The sequence below is a fragment of the Oryctolagus cuniculus genome, chromosome 8, assembly GCF_051225735.1.
Source record: "Oryctolagus cuniculus isolate XC-2025 breed Fujian yellow rabbit chromosome 8, ASM5122573v1, whole genome shotgun sequence".
Taxonomy (NCBI): Eukaryota; Metazoa; Chordata; class Mammalia; order Lagomorpha; family Leporidae; genus Oryctolagus; species Oryctolagus cuniculus.
In genome coordinates, this window is record NC_142874.1 from 118,473,832 (window position 1) to 118,499,332 (window position 25,501).

At 49.1% G+C, this 25,501-nt stretch overlaps 1 protein-coding gene across 15 annotated transcripts in view; it reads right to left on the reverse strand.

Annotated features, from left to right (window-relative positions):
• Window positions 1–25,501, reverse strand: part of SEPTIN11 (septin 11) — a 153,041-nt gene that overhangs the window by 64,873 nt on the left and 62,667 nt on the right. For all 15 annotated transcript variants that reach the window (XM_089303197.1, XM_089303202.1, XM_089303199.1 and 12 more), the window contains exons 3-5: window positions 19,426–19,621; window positions 8,609–8,795; window positions 5,167–5,328 (exon numbers count right to left, since the gene is read on the reverse strand). In XM_089303197.1, the coding sequence (XP_089159323.1) occupies window positions 5,167–5,328; window positions 8,609–8,795; window positions 19,426–19,621 (545 nt within the window). The remainder of the gene's footprint in view (window positions 1–5,166; window positions 5,329–8,608; window positions 8,796–19,425; window positions 19,622–25,501) is intronic.

The window sequence follows — 25,501 nt, forward strand, 5'->3', positions numbered from 1 at the left end:
ATGAGAGAGAGAGAGAGAGAGAGGTGTCTTCCATCTGCTGGTTCACTCCCCAGAGAGCTGCAGCAGCCTGAGCTATGCTGATCCGAAGCCAGGAGCCAGGAGCTTCTTCTGGGTCTCCCATGCAGGTACAGGGGCCCAAGGACTTGGGTCATCTCTACTGCTTTCTCAGGCCATAGCAGAGAGCTGGATCAGAAGTGGAGCAGCCAGGTCTTGAACTGGCACCCATATGGGATGCCAGCACTGCAGGCAGTGGCTTTATCCTCCACGCCACAGTGCCAGCCCCTTACTTTTTGTAATGTGGGTGCTAGAAAACTTTAAAATACTGGTGTGGCTCATGTTATATTTCTGTCAAACAGCACTGCTGTAGTCGGTTGGCCACTGCACAAATTTTAAGTCAGATACGCACTTCAGCCCAAAATACTGGCTCAAGATTTGAACCAGAGTTATCTCAAGCAGAGATGGTATTGGAGACAACGGACTCTTTCCCTCTGGTCTATCTGGTACTTAGGGCTACATTCTGGGGGAGGAGAGGGTGTAAGTTCTGTCTTTTTTCCACTAGCATACAAAAATAAGATTTGAAATAGCTGCCTGAGAATTACCATCTGGGGCTCCTTCATCTAGCGTTCTTCTACTACAGATAAATTGCTTCCCAGCTAACTCCTTTCCCACAGAGAGCTTGGTTTACCCTTGGTCCAGGCTGCCCAAGTGGTATTCTGCCGGATGCTCAAGGTATTTAAATTTCCCAGTTCAGTTACAGGAAGGAAAGACTGGGGCTCCAACCCTGAAGGTGAGGAGCGAGGAATCATTACCTCACTCAGCCCCACAGCGTAGGGATTTCATCAGCAAGACTGGGTGGCAGTGAAGAGCCTATAAGGCAACGTCTTGCTAAGGAACGGGATCAATTGGAAACGTCTCGGATCTTCAGTTCTGGGGCAGGCACTTGGCATTGTGGTTAAGACACTGCTTGGGATGCCTGCATCCCACATCAGAGGGCCTGAGTTCAAGACTCGGCTCCACTCCTGATTCCAGCTTCCTGCTAATGTGCACCCTGGGAGGCAGCAGGTGATGGCTCAAGTGGTTGGGTCCCCGACACCCACGTGGGAGACCTAGAAGGAGTTCCTGGCTCCTGGTGTCAGCCTGGCCCCCAGCCCTGGCTGTTGTGGGCATTTGAGGTGTGAACCAGCAGAAGGGAGCCCTCTGGCTGTCAAATAATCAAAAAACAAACAAAACCAAGCTTGAACTTGGGTCTGTTAATTTGATGAAGACAGAAAGACAAAGGTTCCTGGGAATGTACTTTCCAGAAGTTTAACACAAATTTTGTTTTCATGGCCATGAGAAATTATTTGGATGGATTTGGGGGGGGGGGCATAAAAAGAGATGAGGTGGCATCCACTCAGGAAGCTTCCTGCACATCCCACACTGCTCGCCTGCAGCGGCACACAGCAGTGCACGTGGGCTTGGGCCTCTGCCCACACTACGGAACAGCACGCTGCTCTGCTCAGCCTGCGGCTGCCGCCGGGGTGACTGCGTCAGCTCCAGAGCCAGACTGTCTGGGTTCAGACCTTCCCTCCACGCCCACCGGTGTGCAACTGTAGGTGGTGAGCTGCAGTTTCCTTGTGCCGGGGATAGGGGTGTGGTACAACAGGTTAGGCTGCCACCTTTGAGTGATGCCAGCATCCCCTATCAGAGCAGCAGTTCGAGTCCCGACCACTCCACTTCTGGTCCAGCTCCCTTCTGATGTGCCTAGGAAAGTAGCCTGGACCCCTGCTATCCGTGCGGGACATCTGGACAGAGTTGTGGGCTCCTGGCTTTGGCTGGGCCCAGCCCTAAGCATTGCGGCCATTTGAGGAATGGACCACCGGAGGATTTCTCTCTCTGCCTTTCAAATAAATAAATAAATAAATAACAGCAGTATCTAGTCATGGGACTGTTGTGAGGATTGTACACAAAGCCTTGAGCAGCATAGGGAGATTACTGATGCCATAGACAGGAGTGTCAATTTGTAAAGTCAACAACAGGAGTCACTGTGCACTTACTCCTCATGTAGGATCTCTGTCCTTAATGTGCTGTACACTGAGGCTTAATGCTATAACGAGTACTCAAACAGTATATTTCACTTTGTGTTTCTATGGGGGTGCAAACGATTGAAATCTTTACTTAATGTACACTAAACTGATCTTCTGTTAAAAAAAAAAAAAAAAAAAAAAAGAAACTATCAATTCCCAACTTGACTCCCACTGGGATTAAACATGACAATAGGTCTGATCTGATTTCATCATCATTTAAAAAAAAATCATCTATTATTTTTCACTTTATGTTTCTGTGTGGGAACAAACTGTTGAAATCCTTACTTAAGGTATACTAAGCTGATCTTCTGTATACTAAGATAATCGAAAATGAATCTTGATGTGAATGGAAGGGGGGAGGGAGTGGGAAAGGGGAGGGTGGTGGGTGGGAGGGACGGTATGGGGGGGAAAGCCATTGTAACCCATGAGACGTACTTTGGAAATTTATATTCATTAAATAAAAGATAAAAAAAAAAAAAAAAAAAAAAAAAAAAAAGCCTTGAGCAGCGCTACAAGCCCCATCACCGTTAGGATTCCCAGGTGCCCATGTCGTTATGAAGATCCCGATCCCCGTGAGGAGTCCAGAGGTAGACAGGATCTGGCAGATCCCACAAGAAGTCCAGAGGTGGACAGGACCTGACAGATCCCATGAGGAGTCCAGAGGTGGACAAGGTCTGACAGATCCCATGAGAAGTCCAGAGGTGGACAAGGTCTGACAGATCCCACGAGAAGTCCAGAGGTGGACAGGATCTGACAGATCCCCGTGAGAAGTCCAGAGGTGGACAAGGTCTGACAGATCCCACGAGAAGTCCAGAGGTGGACAGGATCTGACAGATCCCATGGGAAGTCCAGAGGTGGACAAGGTCTGACAGATCCCATAAGAAGTCCAGAGGTGGACAGGATCTGGTAGATCCCCACGAGAAGTCCAGAGGTGGACAGGATCTGACAGATCCCCACGAGAAGTCCAGAGGTGGACAGGACCTGACAGATCCCATGAGGAGTCCAGAGGTGGACAAGGTCTGACAGATCCCATGAGAAGTCCAGAGGTGGACAAGGTCTGACAGATCCCATAAGAAGTCCAGAGGTGGACAGGATCTGGCAGATCCCCACGAGAAGTCCAGAGGTGGACAGGACCTGACAGATCCCATGAGGAGTCCAGAGGTGGACAAGGTCTGACAGATCCCATGAGAAGTCCAGAGGTGGACAAGGTCTGACAGATCCCACGAGAAGTCCAGAGGTGGACAGGATCTGACAGATCCCCATGAGAAGCCCAGAGGTGGACAGGATCTGACAGATCCCCATGAGAAGCCCAGAGGTGGACAAGGTCTGACAGATCCCACGAGAAGCCCAGAGGTGGACAGGATCTGACAGATCCCATGAGAAGTCCAGAGGTGGACAGGATCTGACAGATCCCCATGAGAAGCCCAGAGGTGGACAAGGTCTGACAGATCCCATGAGAAGTCCAGAGGTGGACAGGATCTGACAGATCCCACGAGAAGTCCAGAGGTGGACAGGATCTGACAGATCCCCATGAGAAACCCAGAGGCGGACAAGGTCTGACAGATCCCACGGGAAGTCCAGAGGTGGACAGGATCTGACAGATCCCACGAGAAGTCCAGAGGTGGACAAGGTCTGACAGATCGTCCAGCCTCCACAGCATCTCAGAACCTGCAGTCCCAATGACCTCCGTGAGCTGTGGCTCCACCACAAGGATCCGGGAGATCAGTGTAGACGTCGCACACACCGCCCTTCTGCCCACTAGTTTGCGTTCTTCTGAATCAGGCCAGCCAGCCTCCTTAGGGCAACCTTCCTCCCGTGCCTCCCATACCCGTCTCCCGGGAAGAGCCTGCTCTCCGGCTGCCTGAGGACCCTTTCCCATCCCGGTTCCAACAGGCGTCCCAGGGCATCTGCTATGTGCAGAGAACGCCGCCATGACAGGGGGAAGTGTAGGGAGCTCACTGGGGTCGGGGGAGCCGTGGCCAGGACTCACACAAAGGAGCGCTGGGAGCCACCCAGTGTCACTGGCAGGGATGGCATCACCAGGACATCTCAGCCTCACGGCAGCTTTATACTCATTTGCCACCTGCCTAGCTCCTGTCTGTGATGTGGGAATCGAACCCCGAACCCTCAACTGCGAGTTTACCCAGTGAGTCAGAAAAGGGTGGGAAGACAGGGCGCAGGGAAAGCCAGGACCAATCAGCAGCGTGCGTGGAAGTGAGGCGGGTGGGCGGGAGAAGCCACTGAGGTCTGCTTCCCCCGAGCTGCTTTGTGGGAAAGAAACGGTGCTGGGTTGGCCCCACGGGGACAGTCATAGACACCATCACTGCCAGAGTGCAGGGGACAGGCTTTTCGGTATATATATAAGCAGAGAGATCAAGAGTGAGACGGGGGCCGGCGGTGTGGCAGAGCTGGTAAGGCCGCCGCCTGCAGTGCCGGCATCCCATATGGACACCAGTTTGAGTCCTGGCTGCTTCTCTTCCGATCCAGCTCTCTGCTATGGCCTGGGAAAGCAGTGGAAGATGGCCCAAGTCCTTGGGCCCCTGCACCTGTGTGGGAGACCTGGCGGAAGCTCCTGGCTTCAGATCAGCCCAGCTCCAGCTGTTGTGGCCATCTGGGGAGTGAACCAGCACATGGAAGACCTCTCTCTCTCTCTTTCTCTCTCTCTCTGTGCCTCTCAAATAAATAAATCTTAAAAAAAAAAAAAAAAAAAAAAAAGTGAGAGAGCTCTTCCATTCGCTGGTTCAGTCCTCAACTGCCCAGCAGATGGGGCAGGGCCGGGCTGAAGCTGGCACCTGGAGCCACCACCACTGCCTCCCCGGGGCTGCACAAGCAGGAGGCTGGAGTTCAGAGCGGGAGTTGAACCCAGACACTGAGGAGTATCTAGACCACTGGGCCTGCCCTGGGAAGGAAATTTTAGATCGTCTTGTCCAAGTCTCCCATTTGACAGACAGGGAAACTGAGGCATGGGCTGGCTAGGTGGCTTTCAACACTGGCAGAGACGGATGAGGACTGAAGTCTGGCCCAGGGCTCACGCCACTCTGATGGCGCCGCTAGGGAAAGCTTTCAGGGAAACCTCGGGCCTGCCTGGCTCGGGCCTTACGCTCATGGTCGCGTTGATCTCCGCCACCGTCTCCTCATCCGTGGGGAACTGGTATATCTGGACCCCGTTGCTCACTAGTTCACTCATGATCTTGCTCTTGAATTTGTGCAACTCGTTCTTGGCAATGGTGTCAGCTTTCGCAATGATCGGAATGATGTTAACCTGAAAAACAAACATGTCCATCCTGACACAGTTCCAACAGTAAAAGAAAAAGACATCCACTAGACAGTGAGTAAAATGCAACACACAGACAGGACTGTCCCATCTCCGAGCGCTCTCCCTTCCTCCCATCCTCACAGAACTGAAAGCACACTTGTAATCTCTCCGGTGCCACCTCATGCTTGTGCACACAGGAAAGGAAGTGTTATTATTCTATGACACACGGCACTAACAAAGGAGCCCATTCTTTGAACAACCAACCACTCCTGCCAGACCCCTCCCCGCGACTCTGGGTGCCTGACTTCTGCTCGCTGTGACAGTGCAGTGACAAAGCATGTGTCGGCGGGGGCACTGGGGCCTGTCAGCCCTCTCCCTCCTCTGAGGACTTGAACATTGCTGGGAGAGAGAACAGAAGTATCAGCCGAGCACAAGTGCGCTCACCTGCTTTTGAAGTTTTTCAAAATCCCACCCACTGCTTCCTTTGAAAAGCGCCTTCTATCAAACTGCACCTTTGTGCCAGAACAAGGCCTGGTGCCAAAGGCAAGGCTCACTTCCCGAGCCGCGGTTACACAGAACGGGGCAGAGCTCGGGGCGTGCACGGACGGCAGAATGGCCAGAATGAGCCAAGGACAGACACCCTACATAGCACAAGCACCAAGCCCCACGGTGGGACGTTCTCCCGTCCCACCACCCCCAGCCCTACATTCTGACCAGGTTTCTCTAGGTGCTGCAGATCTGATACCTAGGACAGCGATCGCCACCCAGCTCAGGTGAGAGCCGTCCCAGCCGGGGAATGGAGGTCAGGGAGGTTTCGGGGTCAACTCTGCATTCCTTCACTTCTCCCCTGATCCCAAGGGCCAAACCAGAGAGCCCTGAGCAAGCGGAACAAGATGGGTGCTGGTAGAAGATGCTGTTCACTCCCACCCAGCTCCCAACCCAACACCTCCAGGTGCCTGGGCTTCCTCCAGCAGCGGGCAGACCAGGACGAACATCTGCCTGGAAGGGAGCACTGGGGTCAGGACCTGGGGGACAAAACCCTCCCCTGTGGCTCTCACTGGCTTTCTGTGTACACATGCAGTATTCAATCGGCACCAATAGAGACAAGATGACAGAGAATCCACGCGATCTGGATTGCAAAACCATATTCCTCATTGGCAGCAGCTTGCCAGCTGTTCGTTAAATGATCTCCCCTCCACTTATAACTCGGGAGTGGGGGACATGTGGCCCCGTGAGGTCATTTGCTGTGACCTTGCCAAGGCGACCACAGGAGAGACTCGAAGCTCAACACATCTCTAGCAGGCTGATTTCTAAACCGGTAATTCTGTTATGGTCCGCGATTGGTGTTATAAATATACAAGTAGCCCTTGGCAGAAGAAAAGGTTCCCCAGCCCTGAATACAACTTGGATGAGGCATCTCCACACGCTTCCTGGCTCTCCTGGGCAGTGGCACATCAGTGCTTTGCAAGATCAACCCAGCTTGTGTGTGGGCTTTCATTCCTTGTGCGTGTTCTGTCCAGTCAACTCCACGACACAGAACCCTCTGGCTGGGCTGAAGCCTGGCTTGGTCTACATCCGGGGCCCTGAGCTAGGAAGCCCCCCTCCCTCAAATTCCTTGAGAACATGTGTGGAGCACGCAGGCTCCAGGCACGGGGACAGGTCCCTGCACTGCAGGACATGATTGCGGGGGAAGCTGCCCTCATGGCCCAGGACCCAGCCCAGTTCCCAGGGGCCAGAGTGCAGTGGCAGCAAGTGGGCCGAAGAAGGGTTTCTGCAGATCCTGCGTGGGGGCTGTGGCAGCAGCGACCCTCTGAGGCCATCAGGACATTTTTCTGTAGGTCGCTGTGTCTGTGCATGCTGGAAGCCCCAGCCACCAGGCTCGGCTGCAGCCTGGCTCAGACAGCGGCTCTGGGGACAGGCAGATCTTCTGAGCCTTCTCTCATGGTTCTGTGCCCCTGAATGGTGTTGATTAGACAGAAATCTAACACCCAACAAGGGTGCCCACCAGGCTTCACGGCGCTGTGGCGAAGTGGGCCAAGCCTCCACCTGCAGCGCCAAAATCCCATACCGCTGCTGGTTCGTGTCCTGGCTGCTCCTCTTCCAATCTTGCTATGGCCTGGGGAAGCAGCAGAAAATGGCCCAAGTCCTGGGGCCCTGCTCCCCCATGGGAGACCCGAAGAAGCTCCTGGCTTCTGGCTTTGGATGAGCTGAGCTCCAGCCATTGTGGTCATCTGGGGATTGAACCAGCAAGTGGAAAATCTCTCTGTCTCTCCTCTCTGTAACTGCCTTTCAAATAAATAAACAAAATCTTTAAAACATAAAAGGGTTTCATTACCCACCTGACACTTTCCATTTAAGACAAAAAGGGGTTAGGATCTAGGAGAAAACACCACCGCTAGGGGGCGTTCTTGTTACCATGTGTTGTCATGTCTGTTTCAAAATGGAAAATCAAATTAACCATAACGCAGGCCATCAGACTTCAAACTTGTCAATCCCTTCCTTCAAATGTTGGGGGAAAAGAAGTTACGAATGTGTCGAGCCGAGGAGTCAGAGTGAAACGCAGGCTTTACTGCTTCTGGACACCCATGTGTGGTTCCGTTTTAAAATCTGATGTGGACCACCCATATCACAATAGGCCAAAAAGCAAAACAAAGCAAAAGCCAAAACAAAAAGCACTCTTGGGCTAAGCGGCTGCACACAACACCAGCATCCCATTTCAGACTGCTGGTTTGTGTCCTGGCTGCTCCACTTCTGACCCAGCTCCCTGCTAATACTCCTGGGAAGGCAGCAAATGTGCTTGGGCCCCTGCTATCCGTGTGGGAGACCCAGATGGAATTCCGGGCTCCAGCCCAGGCTGCTGTAGGCATTTGCGGAGTGAATCAGCAGCTGGAAGAATCTATCACTCTGCTTTTCAAATAAATAAATATATTAAAAAAAAAAACACTTTTGTTTCATCCAAACCTTTTAATTAAAGCCAAACCCTATTTAAAAACTCTTTAAAGAGAGATTTAAGCAAAGTTTTTTTTTTTTTTTAAAGAAAACAAACATAAATCTTGAAATTATATTCCAACTTCCCATTTAAGAACTAAAAATATTTTGTAGCACGCCATGTGCTTTCACTTGTCTGGTACTTTTATTTTGGCCTCACAGCCAGGAGAGGTTTGGAAGCATCTTTCTCACACCGCCAAGCCCTATGGATTTGCAATCCAGAAAATACAAATGACAGGGAAAGAGAAGAATTGGGGCCTTGGGACAAAGGTGAGCTCAAAGGGAGTACAGCAAGTACCTTACTGTCCAGCTTTTTCATGGTCACCAGGTCCAGGGACTTCAGTGAGTGTCCAGTGGGGGCGATGAAGTAGAGGCAGGCGTGGATCCGGGTGTCGTGGTAGTTGAAGAGAGAACGCTTAATCTTCAACTCCTCCTGCAGGTAGGCCTCGAACTGGGCATCGATGTACTCCACGATCGGCTTATAGCTGGAGCGTGGAAGAGCGTTTGGAAAACATGTTTTCAGACCAGGCGTTGGCGGCCTTAACCCTCCCCGTGGTTCGGTGTGGACAGTCCTGCAGCAACTGCCATCACTGTACCCCTCTCCCAGAAGAGCTGGAGGCTAAGTTCCTTACCTGAGCACCGGAAGCCTCCCGACCCCGCACTGACTCACCAGGCTCGCTCCCCATTCGTCTCTCCCACTCCCTCCCTGTCCCAACAGAACACAACCACAGGAGGGGCCCCCAAGCCCCAAGCTCTGCTTGCCTGGCTGGAGCAGCCTGCTCCCCAGGGGCTCTCAGGCTAACACTGCACAGTGGAGATGACAGGAGCTGCAGCGCAGTGCCACGTCCCCAGGGCCCACCTGTGGCACACACTGCTAAGGAGCGAGGCATTGCTTCCAACTGGGCCAAAACTGAGCCTCAAAACCCAGCCTCCCCTGCCGACTGGCATGGGCACACAAAACCAAACGGCTCCGTGCTCCCCTAGGCCTGTGCAAATCTATGATTCCATCTGGAAACCCAAAGGCCAGCACTCAGATTTTCAAATTCCTTCCAACGCAAAAATCTTAAGATTTAAAAACAGAACAAAACAACAACAAGAAGAAAAATCATTTATTTATGTATTTGAAAGGCAGAGTTACAGAGAGAGGGAGAGGCAGGGAGACCAATCTTCCATCCACCAGTTCACTCCCTAAATGATTGCAATGGCCAGGGCTGAGCCAAGCTGAAGCCAGGACCCTGGAACTTCATCTGGGTCTCCTATGTGAGTGGCTGTGGCCCAGGCACTTGGATCATCTCTGCTGCTTTCCCAAGCTCATCAACAGGGAGCTGGATTGGAAGTGGAGCAGCCAGGACTCGAACCAGAGCCCAGATGGGATACAGGTGCTACAGGCGGCAGCTTCAACTGCTGTACCACAGAACTGGCCCCCAAAATTTTATGATTTAAAGGTAAACTGAGGGGCCAGCGCTGTGGCATAGTGGGTAAAGCCACTGCCTGCAGTGCCGGCATCCCATATGGGCCCTGGTTCGAGGCCTGGCTGCTCCACTTCCAATCTAGCTCCCTGCTGATAAGCTTGGGAAAGCAGCTGAAGGTGGTCCAAGTGCCTGGGTTCGTGTCCTGGCTGCTCCACTTCCGATCCAGCCCTTTGCTATGGCCTGGGAGAACAGCAGAAGATGGCCCAAGTCCTTGGGCTCCTGCACCCATGTGGGAGACCCAGAAGAAGCTCCTTGCTCCTGGCTTCAGATTGGCGCAGCTCCGGCTGTTGCGGCCAATTGGGGAATGAACCAGCGGATGGAAGACCTCTCTCTCTCTCCTTCTCTCTCTGCCTCTCCTCTATGTAATTCTGACTTTCAAATCAATAAATAACTCTTTTAAAAAATTTTAAAAATAAAGATAAACTTAGTAACTCTCTGCCCATCACCCAATCCATAATTCAAATCTGCTTTGGATAATTATGTATGAAGCCATTCAGTGGCCACACAAGCACTAGCAGCCTCCTGGGGATACATATGAAACAAACCACACGTTCTCCAGTGAACAATCCACCTGTCAGATCACTGCGAGGAACCCAGGAACTCCTCCAGGTTGAGGGAACTACTTGGGAAGTTCGTTTTAGCAGCACAGAGGACTGCCAGTCCATGAGGAAGGCCAAGGTTATTATTCTCCACAAAGCCACTCCCTTTCTGAGGAATGATTTAAACTTTAAGGAAACCTTTTTTTCGACACACAAATCCAAGACTCATAAATCACACTGAAATCTTCCAAAGTGAACTATGACTGTTTTATGACAAGAGTGAAAGTAGATATCCAAAGAAAAACAAACAAAAACCTCAAAGGTAAACAATGAACACAATCCATGCCCAAAACTAAAAGGTCGCAGCCAGCGTTTGGTGGGCTTCCACCACTTGTGACGTCAGCATCCCGTGTCAGAGCACTGGTTAGGGTCTTAGCTGCTCTGTTTGATCCAGTTCCCTGCAACCTCCTGGGAAGGCGGAGGAAGACAGCCCGAGGTGCTTGGGTGCCTGCACCCATGAGGGAGACCAGGAGGAAGTTCCTTGCCCCTGACTTGGGTCTGGCTCAGCCCTGGCTGTTGTGGATATTCAGCGAGAGAACCAGTAGATGGAAGATTTCTCTTTCTCCCTCTCTGCCTCTTTCTCTCTGTCACTCTGCCTTTCGAATAAATAAATCTTAAACATTTTTTTTTGGTAAATCTTATCATAATCCACTAGTTCAATTTAAAGAAACATTTATTTTACTTATTTGAAAGGCAGAGTTACAGGGAGAGAGAGAGAATGTTCCATTCTTTGGTTCACTCCCCAAATTGCTGCAACTGCCAGGGCTAGGCCAGACTGAAGCCAGGAGCTTCTTCCGGGTCTCCCACATGGGTGCAGGGGCCCATGTACTTGGGCCATTTTCTACTGCTTTCCCAGGCCACAGCAGAGAGCTGGATCGGAAGTGAAGCAGCCTGGACTTGAGTGGGTGCCCAAATGGGATACCATCATTGCAGGAAGTAGGTTTACCTGCTAAGCCACAGCACTGGCTCCCTGGAGGTATTTTGTTTTATTTTGATTTTTTTTTTTTTAAAGTTAGACTGTGCTTCAGGAATAATGAAGTCTAGGATCATGGCAGGTAAAATTCTAGTGAAAAGGATAAGCAGAGGCCCAAGAACCTCGGGCATCCTCAACTACTTTCCCAGCCCATCAGCAGCGAGCTGGATGGGAAGTGTAATAGCAGGGACTTGAAATGTTGCCTATAAGGGATGCCAGCTTAACCTGCTGTGCCATGATGCCAACCCTGAGAAGACTGCTCTGTTTTTCAATTTTAAAATGCAGGCATGTTGGTGCCAGCGTTGTGAAGCTGGGTTTTAAGCTACAGCCTGTGACATCAGCATCCCATGAGCACCAGTTCCAGTCCAGGTTGCTTGCTTCTAATCCAGCTCCCTGCTAACAGGCTGGGAAGGCAGTGGAAGATGGCCCCAAGTGCTGAGCGCTCAGCCACACTAGTGGAAAGCCCAGATGTGGCTCCTGGCTGCTGGCTTTGGTGCGGCTGCTTTGAGAGTGAACCAGCTGATGGGAGGATCCCTTTTCCTCTCTTTCTGAGTCTGCTTCTCCCTCTCCCTCTGTCACTCTGCCTTTCAAATAAAATAATATTACTCAACAATGACAACAACTATTACTTTGGAATAGTTCCATAAAATGTGGATTAGCAACACAGATTCAGATTTAAGTCCAAAACCCAGAAGCCGGAGCTGTGGCATAGCAAATTAAGCAGCGCTGGCATCTCATATGGGTGCTGGTTCGAGCCTCAGCCGCTCCACTTCCGATCCAGCTCCCTAATGTGCCTGGGGAAATAGTAGAAGGTGGCCCAAGTGCTTGGGCCCCTGCCAGCCACATGGGAGACCCATAAGAAGCTCCTGGCTTCAGCCTGGCCCAGTAGATGGAAGATTTCTCTGACTCGCCCCATCTCTCTCTGTAACTCTGCTTTCCAAATAAGTAAAATGTATCTTTAAGAAAAAAAAAAAAAGGTCAGAACCCAGCTGTCCAACTTCCTACATACATACAAGCTCTGAGCAAGTCACAAACTCTCTGTGGGTCTCAATGTCCTTGTATGTAAATCAGGGACAAAACAGCTCCATTAGAAACAAATGAGCTAAGGAATACACAGGGCTACTTAAAAACTTCATGAAAAAGCAAAGTTAAAAGTTTACAGTGATGCCAAAAGAAAAGCAAAAGCCATGCAGGGTTTTTTTTTTTTTTTTTTTTGGACAGGCAGAGTGGACAGTGAGAGAGAGAAAGAGACAGAGAAAGGTCTTCCTTTGCCGTTGGTTCACCCTCCAATGGCCGCCGTGGCCAACGCGCTGCGGCTGGCGTACCGCGCTGATCTGATGGCAGAAGCCAGGTACTTCTCCTGGTCTCCCATGGGGTGCAGGGCCCAAGCACTTCGGCCATCCTCCACTGTACTCCCTGGCCACAGCTGAGAGCTGGCCTGGAAGAGAGGCAACTGGGACAGAATCCGGTGCCCCGACCGGGACTAGAACCCGGTGTGCCGGCGCCGCAAGGCAGAGGATTAGCCTAGTGAGCCGTGGCGCCGCCCAGGCCATGCAGTTTTCAAGAATTCACATCTTCCATGAACTTCTCCAAGACCCCTCACGTGCACCCATTCCAAAAATACCTTTGTACCCACAAACTCAGCTTTTAATGCCATTTTCTACAAACTCTTAGAAATACGTCTTTATGGAAAGGGCTGGCTCAGAAAAAGACACCTATTTCATAATTATAATAAGTAAGATTCTATAAACAAGGTTAATCTGAGTTTTTAGAAAGATACCAAAAAGGCAACTTGCTGCTTGCCCAGCTCCGTGGTAAGCGTTCTGCTCATGACTCACTGTGCCCTATGGGGAAGTGGCCAGGCCACGGGGACCAGGTCCACCCATGTCAGCGTGGGACGGGTCCTCCAAGCTCCGGACACCGAGGTCTGCGGACAAGGGCCCTTCCCTAGCCCCCTGGGCCCAGGGCAGAGAAAGCAGCTCACAGCCAACGGCTCCCGCCTGCCTCCACAGCGTCTGATCTTGAGCTCTGAGCGCCGCCTCCCCTCCCCAGTGTCCACGTGTGCTTTTGCTTTCCATTCATTTCCCTCTTCCTCTGGTTTTCATTCTGATCCTCCCAAGACCGGGGAAGACTCAACATCTCCCCTTTTCCAACGAGGAATGCTCTTTAGGCTGGGTTCTCCTCTTGCTGACTTCAGCCCTCCTTCTGCCCGCCCCCATTGGGCAGCCTGGGGCCAGCCTTGGTAGCTCCCTTCTTTGCACACTACAGGGTCTCCCTGGAAAGCCACGTGTGTTCCTGACTTCACCCACCATCGATGGATGACGAGTCACAGGCTTCAGACACACCCACCCACTGCGTCTCAGCCATTTCCAATTGCTCTTCTAACTGAGCACATCCCAAAGCCAACTCTTTGCCCTGCCCCCAAGCCCATGCTTGCCCTAAATTCCTTAGCACAGCAAACGGTGCCACCATCCACAGCCACAGCCAAGTTAAAAACCTGGGATTCAATGTGGGGACCTCCCGCTCCCCTACTTGCACACACGGTGAACTGTGAAGTCCCGCCCCTTTTACTGTCTATACCACTGTCAATATATAAAAGAAATGGATTCCTGGAGGACTATTTACCCAAACCACCATTCCGCATGTCCAAGACATAACTATGCCAGCAGAAGGTTCTTTTGGGGAGAAACAAGCCCGCTACCAGGTCAGTACTCCTCTCCATCACCTTGAAATAAACGCTCTGCTCTTTCCTTGCACTCTTATCGATTTCTTTTTATCTACATTCAGGGTCAGAAAGACAAGGAAGCTGCATCCCAGTTTTGCCTTTTGGTCATTTTCGTTCCTAAAGGAGACCCGTTCACATTCTGTGTGGCCAGTTCTCACCCTGGACTTCAGCTGCATCCAACAGACAAAAGGGAGGAGCCTGATCCTGACACTTGCACAGAATTCTTTCTTTTTAAAAATTTATTGAAAGACAGAGTTTCAGATGTAAAGAGGAGAAACAGAGAAAGAGTGATCTTCCATCTGCTGGTTCATTCCCCAAATGGCTGCAAAAGCAGGGGCTGGGCCAGACTGAAGCCAGGAGCCAGAAGCCTCTTCCAGGCCTCCCACATGGGTGCAGGGACCCACGGAGCTGGTCCCTCTTCCACTGCTTTCCTAGGCACATTAGTAGAGAGCTAGATTGGAAGTGGAGTAGTCAGGACTCAAATCAGCACCCACAAGGGATGCCAGCACTGCAGATAGCAGCATGACCAGCTGTGCCACAGTGCCAGCCCCGCACAGAACTTATTTATAAAGCATGCTAGCGTCCTCGTTCTGCACCGTTCACCCCTTCACATACCTCCTACCACAAAAAGGCAATAAGTGAGACTGATCCTAAAACGGATAGAAAAAGATATGTTTTTAAAGATTTATTCATGTATTTGAAAGTAAGAGTTACAGAGAGAGGGAGAGAGAGATCTTCCATCCACTGGTTCACTCCCCAGATGGCCACAATGGGCAGGGCTGAGCTAGGCTGAAGCCAGGAGCTTCATCCAGGTTGCCCACGTGGGTGGCAGGAGCCCAAACACTTGGGCCACCCTCCACTGCTTTTCCAGGCACATTGGCAGGGAGCTGGATGGGAAGTGGAGCAGCTGGGACAAGAACCGGCACCCATATGGGATGCCCACATTGCAGGAGGCAATTTCATCTGCTATGCCACAATGCTGGCCCCCAGAAAAAGCTATTTTATACAACATTTTCTACCCATCCCAGTTCCCCTGATGGTTCTTGCAAAATGGCCATTGCTGTCACTCTGGGGCCGACTTCACTTCTAGGTCGAGCAAACACTTCCATCTGTTTTCCTCCTATCTTATCTCTGCTTGCCAAACGCAATTTTCCTTCCTCCTCGACCACTTCCGCCAGCTAGTGTGACCAAGCCGTAGGATGTGAAGGCCTGACCGTCCCTTTCAGTGCTGCTCCGAGGCTCTGATGAAAATTCGGCGAGTCTGAGAGTGTTCTCAGTGGATCACGACATCTCTGCTCTGTCTGGGCCGACTATCCTGACCACCAGTGACGCGCCCTGTACGGCCCGCCTCCCATCTCCCCACGTAGGGCAGACGGGTTATTCTCTCTTCAGCTGGAGAGAAGATGCCCTTCCCTAGAGGACTCTACGCAGCCCAAACAAGGAAACCCTGAAACCACAAAGAGTTAAACAGGCCATGAAGCATAACAGGAAGCGCCACCAGCTCTCTCCTTCCTGCCCACTTCTAGCCAGCCTGCTCTGAGGCGGACCCTATGCGGGAATGCTGACATGGCCCACGCCTGGATAAACAAACTGGGACATTCTTGAAGGCTTGCATCTATGGCAGAAAAGCTTGCCTAATCCCCAAAGTAGGTAAAAATAACCATGGCTTTAGAGAAGCAACACATCCCTTCCCATGGACTTACATACCCACGCAAAAATGCACAGCCCACTTCCAATTTCTCCATGGAGGCCCAGCCTGTCCAGGGAACTATTTTTAAACCAGTCATTTGGGTTTACAATCAACAGTGTCAACTATGCCTTTGGAGGCACAGGGTAGCGGAGCTTTAAATGTCAGTCAAAGAGGTTATGCAACAGCTGTCAAGAAATTTTAGAGCAAAAAAAAAAAAAAAATGGTATCTAGGTTAGGTTAATATCACACTTCCTCTCTTTTAAATCTCCTTGGAAACTATTATTTGACCCAAATGACTCAGATAATTTCTTAAAGAGGACTCCAGCTACAAATAAAAGGCTCAACATCGTACCAACTACTGCTGCTCAGGGCTGGGGAGCGAAAACCCACCCGGCCTCAAGGGATGTCCTAGTTGGAGGAAGTGGCAAAATTATTTAACGGCAGCACCAAAGCAATGGCTCTGGGCTGGAAGTACACTTGGCACCCGGCAGCAGGGCTCTGGGCAGAGGATGGCTCTCATTCCTGGGGGAAGGGATCTGAAAAAGGCCAGTTGCCGTCTTCCGATCGGGGAATGCACACGCCTGACATTCTCCCACTGCAGGGAGCAACGGGCGGCTCTCAGAGATGGAGACCAGCCTCGTTCTGAGCGTGCTCTGCGACCGTGCAGTGCCCGGAAGCCCCTGGCTCTCCGAGCTCTCCCAGCGCACCTGTGCCCTTTCTCTTGTCGCCAGCGTTTTTCTCCTCATTTATTTCACTTGGCATTGGGAACAGCCTGAAGCCTGTAACCGCTCTACCATTCCTTGGCATTGAGGGCATAAATTAAGAGCAACTATTCAGCTGCAGGGCTGGGCTTCGCTGTCCCCTGCCCCAACACAATGTATAGACAGTCCATGTGGGCCAGATGCAAAATAAGTCTTTCTCACTGTATCTCACAATTGCTCCTGTTACCAGGGGACAATGTCGATTGACGAGCAATTAAAGTGCTCTACAGACCAGAGCTCAGCCCGCAGCCACACGAGGAATGAGATATGTCTCTGTGATTACTATGGTGTTTCACATTTGCAGAGGGGATTGTGAGAATTTATCTATACACGCGTACTCATTTATTATACACATTTCCAGATAAAAAATACTTTGAATCCCTCTTTACAGAACACATGGCTATGATATACAATTTTGGGGGAAAATCCCAATACTAATGAAGTTTCTGAGCCTCAAGCAAACATGCCATAGCTTACAGATTTGCTGTTTATGTCTATGTTTCAGTCACCCTAGGGGGTTTATTCCCACAATGTCTCGTCACTGCTCAAAAATGTCTCCAGAAACTTCCTTCTAGAATCATCTTTGGCCTTGGGACAACTTTTAACTTTTGCAAACTTCTTTTGAGAATGAATGTAATATTTAAGAGTCACAAAACATTTGTAGTCAAGGTCGAGAATTAGTAAGATGAGTAGTCTTGAGAAAGCATGAGAAAAAAACTGTGGGACTGAAGCTAACACAGGGACTGTCCATCAGGCCATTTTAAGGATTTACAGCTTCCTGTAGATAAAGGGTGAACAACAGCTCACAGCAAAGATCCCAAAATGGGACGTGTGTGTGCTTTGTGAAAACAAACACTCACTATGTAATTATACCTTACAGCTTATGCGAACCAGTGCAAATGGAAGAATACACAAGGACTCACTGATAGTCGGCAGCTCTATCTATACACAAACCACTGGACCAACATTTTTAGAAAATAACTCATTCCTAAGTAGGCTAAACACATCCTTTCCCCATGTATACACAGATTTTGTTGTATATATTACCTAATTAGCTTAACAAGTCCTTTCCGCTTAGAAAGTTTAAGCCATGCAACTCAGCTGAACTTCTCATCAGGATGGACTGAAACCCCAACCTATGTTCAGAGGCAACCAGTGACTCTGTTCCCCAAGTACTGCCCAGCTCTGAGCAGCTACAGGGGGTTTCCAGCACGTGACAAGGGACTCCCACGGGCCTCAGGCTGTCCGACTGCCACAAATACTAAAATCCTGTGTGCAATGGCCATTTGGTCTAGTGGTTAAGACACCATGCGGGAAGCCAGTATCAGAATGGCTGGTTCGAGTCCAGCCTCTGCTACTGATTCCAGCTGTCCACTAATGTGCACCCTAGGAGGTGCACATGGGTCCCTGCCACCCATGTGGGAGACTGGATTGAGTTCCCAGCTCCTGGCTTTGGTCTGGTCCACTCCCAGTTGCTGTAAGCACTTGGGGAGTGAACCAATAGGTGGAAGACCTCTCTCTTCCCTTTCAAATGAACAAGTTAAAAAAAAAATCCTATGTTATCTAAGATTTTTACAAGGTTGCTTATAAAAATACTTTCTTGGAGGTTTTAGGGGCTGATAACACTTTTGCCAAAAGCCATCAAACTACAGAATAAGCTCTGTTATTACCACATCCCTCTCAAGTCTTAAACTTCCACAATGCTCTTTGTTATAGGCCTCCACATAAGAGGAGGACTATATAGAGCACCACACTGGAAGACAACCTGAGATAATTCCCGGGAACACATTGCCAAGATTCCAGTCAGTCCGTGGCAGAAGTCAAACTGCAATGTGTGTCTCCTAATTCCAAGGCTGTGGCTTCTTGTACAAAATCACATCAACTCCCAGTTCTCAATCAAATCTGTATAAATGTGGGGATTGAGTCTAACAGTCCAACTGGCCTGGGGGACTGGGAGTGTGGCAGGTGCCCATTCTCAACTCCTTTAGGCAGAGGTGAAATGACCCCAAACCTCGTCTCCCTGACTCTCTTGCAGCTAGCATTCTGCATGCTGTTTAAATTGTGCCGAGCAGGAGCAGGAACAGCCAAACAAGGCCTGGAGGCAGGGAGTGAGCCCCCAGGCACAGGCCACATGCAGGGCAAGGGGACTTATCTGATACTGGTTTTAGATCCCCATCCCCAATGTCATGGGTGCCAAGCAATACAAGGTGGTGAGTGGTGGGAATTTCTGCTAAAGCGGTTCTCTGGAATGGCTGGATATTTCTTTGGCTTGCTTTTCCTGGTGGGAAAATTCCCAAACCTGGTTCCATGACCTTCCTGGAAAAAATGTCATAAGCTGACTTATTCTAGTTCATTCCCTTCATTTTCTGCTTATAAAGAATTCAATTATGGGGGCTGGTGTCACGGCGCAGCAGGTTAAGCCACAGCCTGCAACACCGACATCCCATAAGAGCAATGGCTCCACTTCCTATCCAGTTCCCCACAAATACGCCTGGGAAAGCAGCAGACAATGGCCCTAATGCTTGGTACCCTACCACCCACATGCGAGACCCGCATGAAATTCCAGGCTCCTGGCTTCGACCTGGAGCAGCCCCAGCTATTGCAGCCATTTGGGGAGTGAATCAGTAGATGAAAGATCTCTACCTCCTCTGCCCCCATCCTCTTTCTCTGTAATTCTGCCTTTCAAATAAATAAATAATAAATAAAAAATTCAGTTTTGTCATCTGATTCTGACCTCAATAAAGAGCATCCTCAGAGGACATGAATTTCATCTTTTATGTAACATCCACATAATTAGAACACCAAAAACATTCAGCCTATGAATGTACTTGGGACAGAGCCTGCCATCTCCTCATCCACTTAGCATGCGTATTCCCACAAAACCCAACAACACACCTGTCATCTTTATTTATCTGATCTCCAAATCCCACGGTGTCAACAATGGTTAACTTCAGCCGGACATTGCTTTCCTGAAGCTCATAACTTCTGGCTTTCAACCGGACACCCGGTTCATTGTGAGTAGCTGGGTCACTCTCAAATTTGGTGTTGAACAAGGTGTCCATTAACGTGGATTTGCCAATGCCCGTCTCCCCTGCATAAACGAGAAGATGCATTAATATCTCTAGGACATGAATTCAATTCACAAACAAACTTACAAAACAAGTTTACGAAAGAAGCCCTAGCATGAGAAATCTCCCTCGCAAAGAGGTAATAAGACCTCAGTGGGGCCATGGCACACCTGCCTGAGGAATTCCAGACTACTGGGCAGGACAGATCTTGAACTTACAGATCAGGATGCTTTTCCCACCTCTGAATAGAAAACAGTACCTGTAGGCTTGCCTGTGATCAGTTTGAATATTACAGGGAGAAACTATAACTCTCTCTCCTAGATGTCAACATGTAAAACTGTTTCTTAAGGTTAAAAAACAAAACAAAAAAACTACACTGTGGAATTTCTGTTACTTAAGAAAAAAAAAACCAATCTCACTTATATTAAGTGACCTGGTACATTCACGCCAACTGTTATGGATGGTTTGGATAACAGTTTGGGTGTGCCCCCAAATCCCATGTGTTGAGGGCTTGATTCCAAGAGTCTTACATTAATGGACCAAGGATGGAACTTAATCCAATGACAAGACCTGAAGGTGGGGCCTCGAACAGCAATTGGATTGACTTACGTTGTCAGGGTGGAGCAGCTGTGTTCAAATCATCACGGCTTTACAAGGAGGGACCACATGGTGGTGGAGGACCAGCACACAGCCTGTGTCTCCCTGTCTCCCGGCTTCCCGTGATCCTTTTCTCTGCACTCCTTCCCCACCCCCAGCCCTCATTAATGGGGTCCAGATCAATGGGGTTGCCGATCTCAGACTGTGAACCTCCAAAACCATGAGCTGAAGTGAATCTCCCTTTATAAGCAGCTTCTCTCAGGTACTTGTTAGTGTAGTGATGAAAAGCCGACCAACACAACTGTTACAACCAATGTTATGGAGTACTGACTTTGTGCCAGGCCCTATGTATAATAATCTCATCTGAAGACTACTACCTCCACAAAATAAGTACTTTTATTTCCTCCATTTTACAGATGGGACTGTAAGGCTTGGAGATGACTTATAAGCAGACAACACTACAAAGTGAAGAGCCAGCGTCCTAATCCAAGTTTGTATTATTCTAACACTCACTTTCACCCAATGCAGAAACAGGACTTCACTATAACGGGCAGTTTGTTTGCTCTGCAATTTTCCAGTTGTAGTTATGCATCTGTGTGGCATCCCTTTGCATTGTCTTTATTTTTCTGTTCCTGTTTAGCTGGAGTCAAGATGGCAAACATTTGTTGGACAGTTTTCCCAGTCTGAAAGTAATGTCTGTGACACAGAAACTCACTGATGCTGTGACCTTACTAGTTTACACCAATAATTCAAGTCAATCAGTATTTATGGAGATCCTTGGATGTGCCCAGCAGAGGGCCTGGCACCTCGAATCACCACACCCATCAAATGATGAGGAGACCTAAACAAAAGAGATGTGACGAATGCCAGCTCAGCCTTCAAAATAAGACCAAGCAGAATTCTTTTCTTTTTTTTTTTTTTTAAGATTTATTTATTTGTTTGTTTGAAAGGCAGAGTTACAGAGAGGCCGAGTGAGAGAGAAAGGTCTTCCTTGCGCTGCTTCACTCCACCAAATGATGGCAACGACCAGAGTTGGGCCTATCTGAAGCTAGGATCCAGGAGCTTCTTCCAGGTCTCCCAAGCGGGTGCAGGGGCCCAAGGACTTGGGCCATCTTCCACTGCTTTCCCAGACCATAACAGAGAGCTGGAGTAGAAGTGCAGCAGCCAGGACTTGAACCAGTGCCCATATGAGAGGCAGGCACTATAGGCAGCATCTTTACCCGCAACACCACAGTGCCAATTCCCATCCTTTTATTTTTGTTAAAGACTATTTTATTTACTTGAAAGGCAGAGTTTAGAGAGAGAGGGAGAGACAGAGAGAGAGAGCGAGATTTTCCTTCCACTGGCTCACTCTCCAAACGGCCACAATGGCTAGGGCTGAGCCCGACCAAAGCCAGGAGCCAGGAGCTTCTTCCAGTTCTCCCACATGAGCACAGGGCTCCAAGGACTTGGGCTATCTTTGTTTGCTTTCCCAGGCCATTAGCAAGGAGTAAGATCTTGAACTGATGCCTGCATGGGATGCCAGTGTCCCAGCGGCAGCTTTACCCACTCTGCCACAACGCTGGCCCTGCTCTTAGTTATAATTCTCCTACTTTGAAACTCTATTTATTTACTTACTGAAAGGCAGAGAGACAGGAGGAGAACAATAGAGAGCTCCCATCTGTTGGCTCACTCCCCAAATGCCAGCAACAACTAGGACTGGTTTAGGGGCAAAGCCAGGAACCAGGAACTAGACACAGGTCTCCCAAGTGGGTAGATTCCTGAAGCTGGAGCCAGGCCAGGGATGGGATTTGAACCCAGGTACTCCAAAGTGGGATGCGGGGGGTCTTAATCCATAGGCTAAATTCCTGTCCCTTATCTCTAATTCTCATAGTGAGTCAAAGACAGCTGGCAATGTGAAAGAACCCAATCTTATCACTGGTGGTGGTGCCTGAGTCCATGATGAAGAAGGGGAAGCAGGAATCAAGAACCATCAGCCACAGGAACATCTGTTTTTTCATAAGGAAAATTCTCGATTAGGTTTCTAGCCTGATTTGTGACAGAGGGCAGGCATTTGGTTGGCCTAGTGGCTAAGATGCTTGTGGTCCACATCATGGTCCCTGAGTTCAATTCCTTGCTCTGGCCTCCAATTCTAGCTTCCTGCTAAAGCAGACCCTGGGAGGCGACAGGGAGTGGCTTAGCAGCTGGGTCTCTGCCACCCACATGAGAGCCCTGCACTGAGTTCCCAGGTCCCAGGCTCTTGTCCCCCACGGCCCCCTCATTGTGGGCATTTGAGGAGGGCCCAGTAGATGGGGGCTCCCTGTCTCATAAAATGTAAATAAATAAATATTTAAGCTGCCGATATGCAATAGATATTCAAAGATTCACGGAAAATGCATACCATCAGAATATTATGAATGGATTTTAAAAGTTTCTGCATCAAAATAAGCTTACTATTTAATCCTACTTTCTTTTTCCTTATAGTAAGGAGTAGTCATACATTTCTTTTTATTCTAATTTTTTCATTGAAAGGCAGAGTTACAGAGAGAAAGGGTGAGCCATAGAGAGAGATCATCTAACTACTGCTTCACTCTCCAGATGGTGCAACAGCTGAAGCCCAGAGCGCCACCCGGGTCTCCCCCATGGGTAGCAGGGGCCCGAGCACTTGGCCATCTTCTGCACATGAGAAGGCAGCGGGATGAGACGGGCAGTCAGGACTTGAACCGGCGCTCATATGGGATGCCGGCGCCACAAGTGGAGGTTTAATTCACTGCACAGCACCAGCCCCTATTTAGTACCATTTTCCGTGAACTTTTTGAAATCCCCCTCTACAGCAGCCATTTCAACAAATCCCAATTCTGATTTCTGCTTAGAACATTGCCTCTTCTGGAGGGCTGCTATGATGTCTGGAATGGTGACATTCCATGAGACACTCTGCTCTGGGATTTGTAGCCTTGGGCAAGTCTTCCCTTGTTGGATGCTGTGTGCCACTGGACTCACTGCTTTCCCACACAATGCAACAGTGAAGCAGCATGGAATTTTTCTGGATTTGAGCTTTCTCTGGATAGCAACCGATGTGGCTTGCTACTAACTATCGTGAACCACATTAGGTTAAAAGTTGTTCGAGTGCATTGACCTCACTCTCACTTTTCCCACTGTGTCCCTGATACATCTAACATCATAGAATTTCCTCCTTCATCAGTCTTCATTCACTTGCCCACTAGGTACCAAGCTCTTTGCCAAGTTCTGGGAATACAACAATGAACCAGCCTGACATGGCATCCCCCATAGCTCAGAATCTGGTGGGGAAGACGGTGGAATACTAACCAGACTCTGACTTACTATTACTTATGTATCGACTAAGTGCCTGCCGTAACCACAGGCCTCGTCTGAGCAAGATCCCACTTGCTGCACTGGGTCCTTGCTACCTGACCACAGATAAGCAGGCCAGGGCTAGGCCCCTGACCCAAAATTTTTGTTGTTGTTGTTTTTAACTTTTATTTAATGAATATAAATTTCCAAAGTACGACTTATGGATTACAATGGCTTCCCCCCATACCGTCCTTCCCACCCACAACCCTCCCCTTTCCCACTCCCTCTCCCCTTCCATTCACATCAAGATTCATTTTCGATTATCTTAATATACAGAAGATCAGCTTAGTATACATTAAGTATGGATTTCAACAGTTTGCTCCCACACAGAAACATAAAGTGAAAAATAATAGATGATTTTTTTTAAAATGATGATGAAATCAGAGCAGACCTATTGTCATGTTTAATCCCAGTGAGAGTCAAGTTGGGAATTGATAATTTCTTTTTTTTTTTTTTTTTTTTTTTACAGAGGATCAGTTTAGTATGCATTAAGTAAGGATTTCAACAGTTTGCACCCCCATAGAAACACAAAGTGAAATATATTGTTTGAGTACTCGTTATAGCATTAAATCTCAATGTACAGCACATTAAGGATAGAGATCCTACATGAGGAGCAAGTGCACAGTGACTCCTGTTGTTGACTTTACAAATTGACACTCCTGTCTATGGCATCAGTAATCTCCCTATGCTCCAGTCATGAGTTTCCAAGGCTATGGAAGCCCTCTGAGTTCTCCGACTCTTATCTTGTTTAGACAAGGTCATAGTCAAAGTGGAGGTTCTCTCCTCCCTTCAGAGAAAGGTACCTCCTTCTTTGATGACCTGTTCTTTCCACTGGGATCTCACTTGCAGAGATCTTTTGCCAGAGTGTCTTGGCTTTCCATGCCTGAAATACTCCCTTGGGCTTTTCAGCCAGATCCGAATGCCTTTAGGGCTGATTCTGAGGCCAGAGTGCTATTTAGGACATCTGCCATTCTATGAGTCTGCTGGGTATCTCACTTCCCATGTTGGATCACTCTCCCCTTTATTTACTCCATCAGTTAGCGTTAGCAGGTACTAGACTTGTCTATGTGCTCCCTTTGACTCCCAGTCCCTCCACCATGACCAACTGTGAACTGAAATTGATCACCTGGAACAGTGAGATGGCATTGGTACATGCCACCTCGATGGGATTGAATTGGAATCCCCTGGTATGCTTCCAACTCCACCACTTGGGGCAAGTCAGCCTGAGCATGTCCCAAATTATACATCTCTTCCCTCTCCCATTCCCACTCCCATGTTCAACAGGGATCACATTTCAGTTAATTTTCAACACTTAAGAATAACTGTGCATCAATTACAGAACTAAACCAGTCATATTAAGTAGAACAGATAAAAAAACTACTAAGAGGGATAATGTATTAAGTTGTTCATTAACAGTCAGGGCTATGCTGATCAAGCCACCGTTTCCCATAGTGTCCACCTCACTCCAACAGGTTTCCCTCTTGGTGTTCAGTCAGTCGTCACTGATCAGGGAGAACATATGGTATTTGTCCCTTTGGGACTGGCTTATTTCACTCAGCATGATGTGTTCCAGATTCCTCCATTTTGTTGCAAATGACTGGATTTCGTTGTTTCTTACTGCGGTATAGTATTCTAAAGAGTACATATCCCATAATTTCTTTATCCAGTCTATCGTTGATGGGCATTTAGGTTGGTTCCAGGTCTTAGCTATTGTGAATTGAGCTGCAATAAACATTAGGGTGCAGACCTCGTTTTTGTTTGCCAATTTAAATTCCTTTGGGTAAATTCCAAGGAGTGGGATGGCTGCCCTGACCCAAAATTAACCAGGGAGACCTGATCATTTAACCAGGAGATAGTGCTCATATGGAACCACCTCTCCAATCAGAGCTTCTCTACTGGAGGGTTTGAATGAGAAATACACACTCACAATACATGATGGCATAAAATAGAACAGA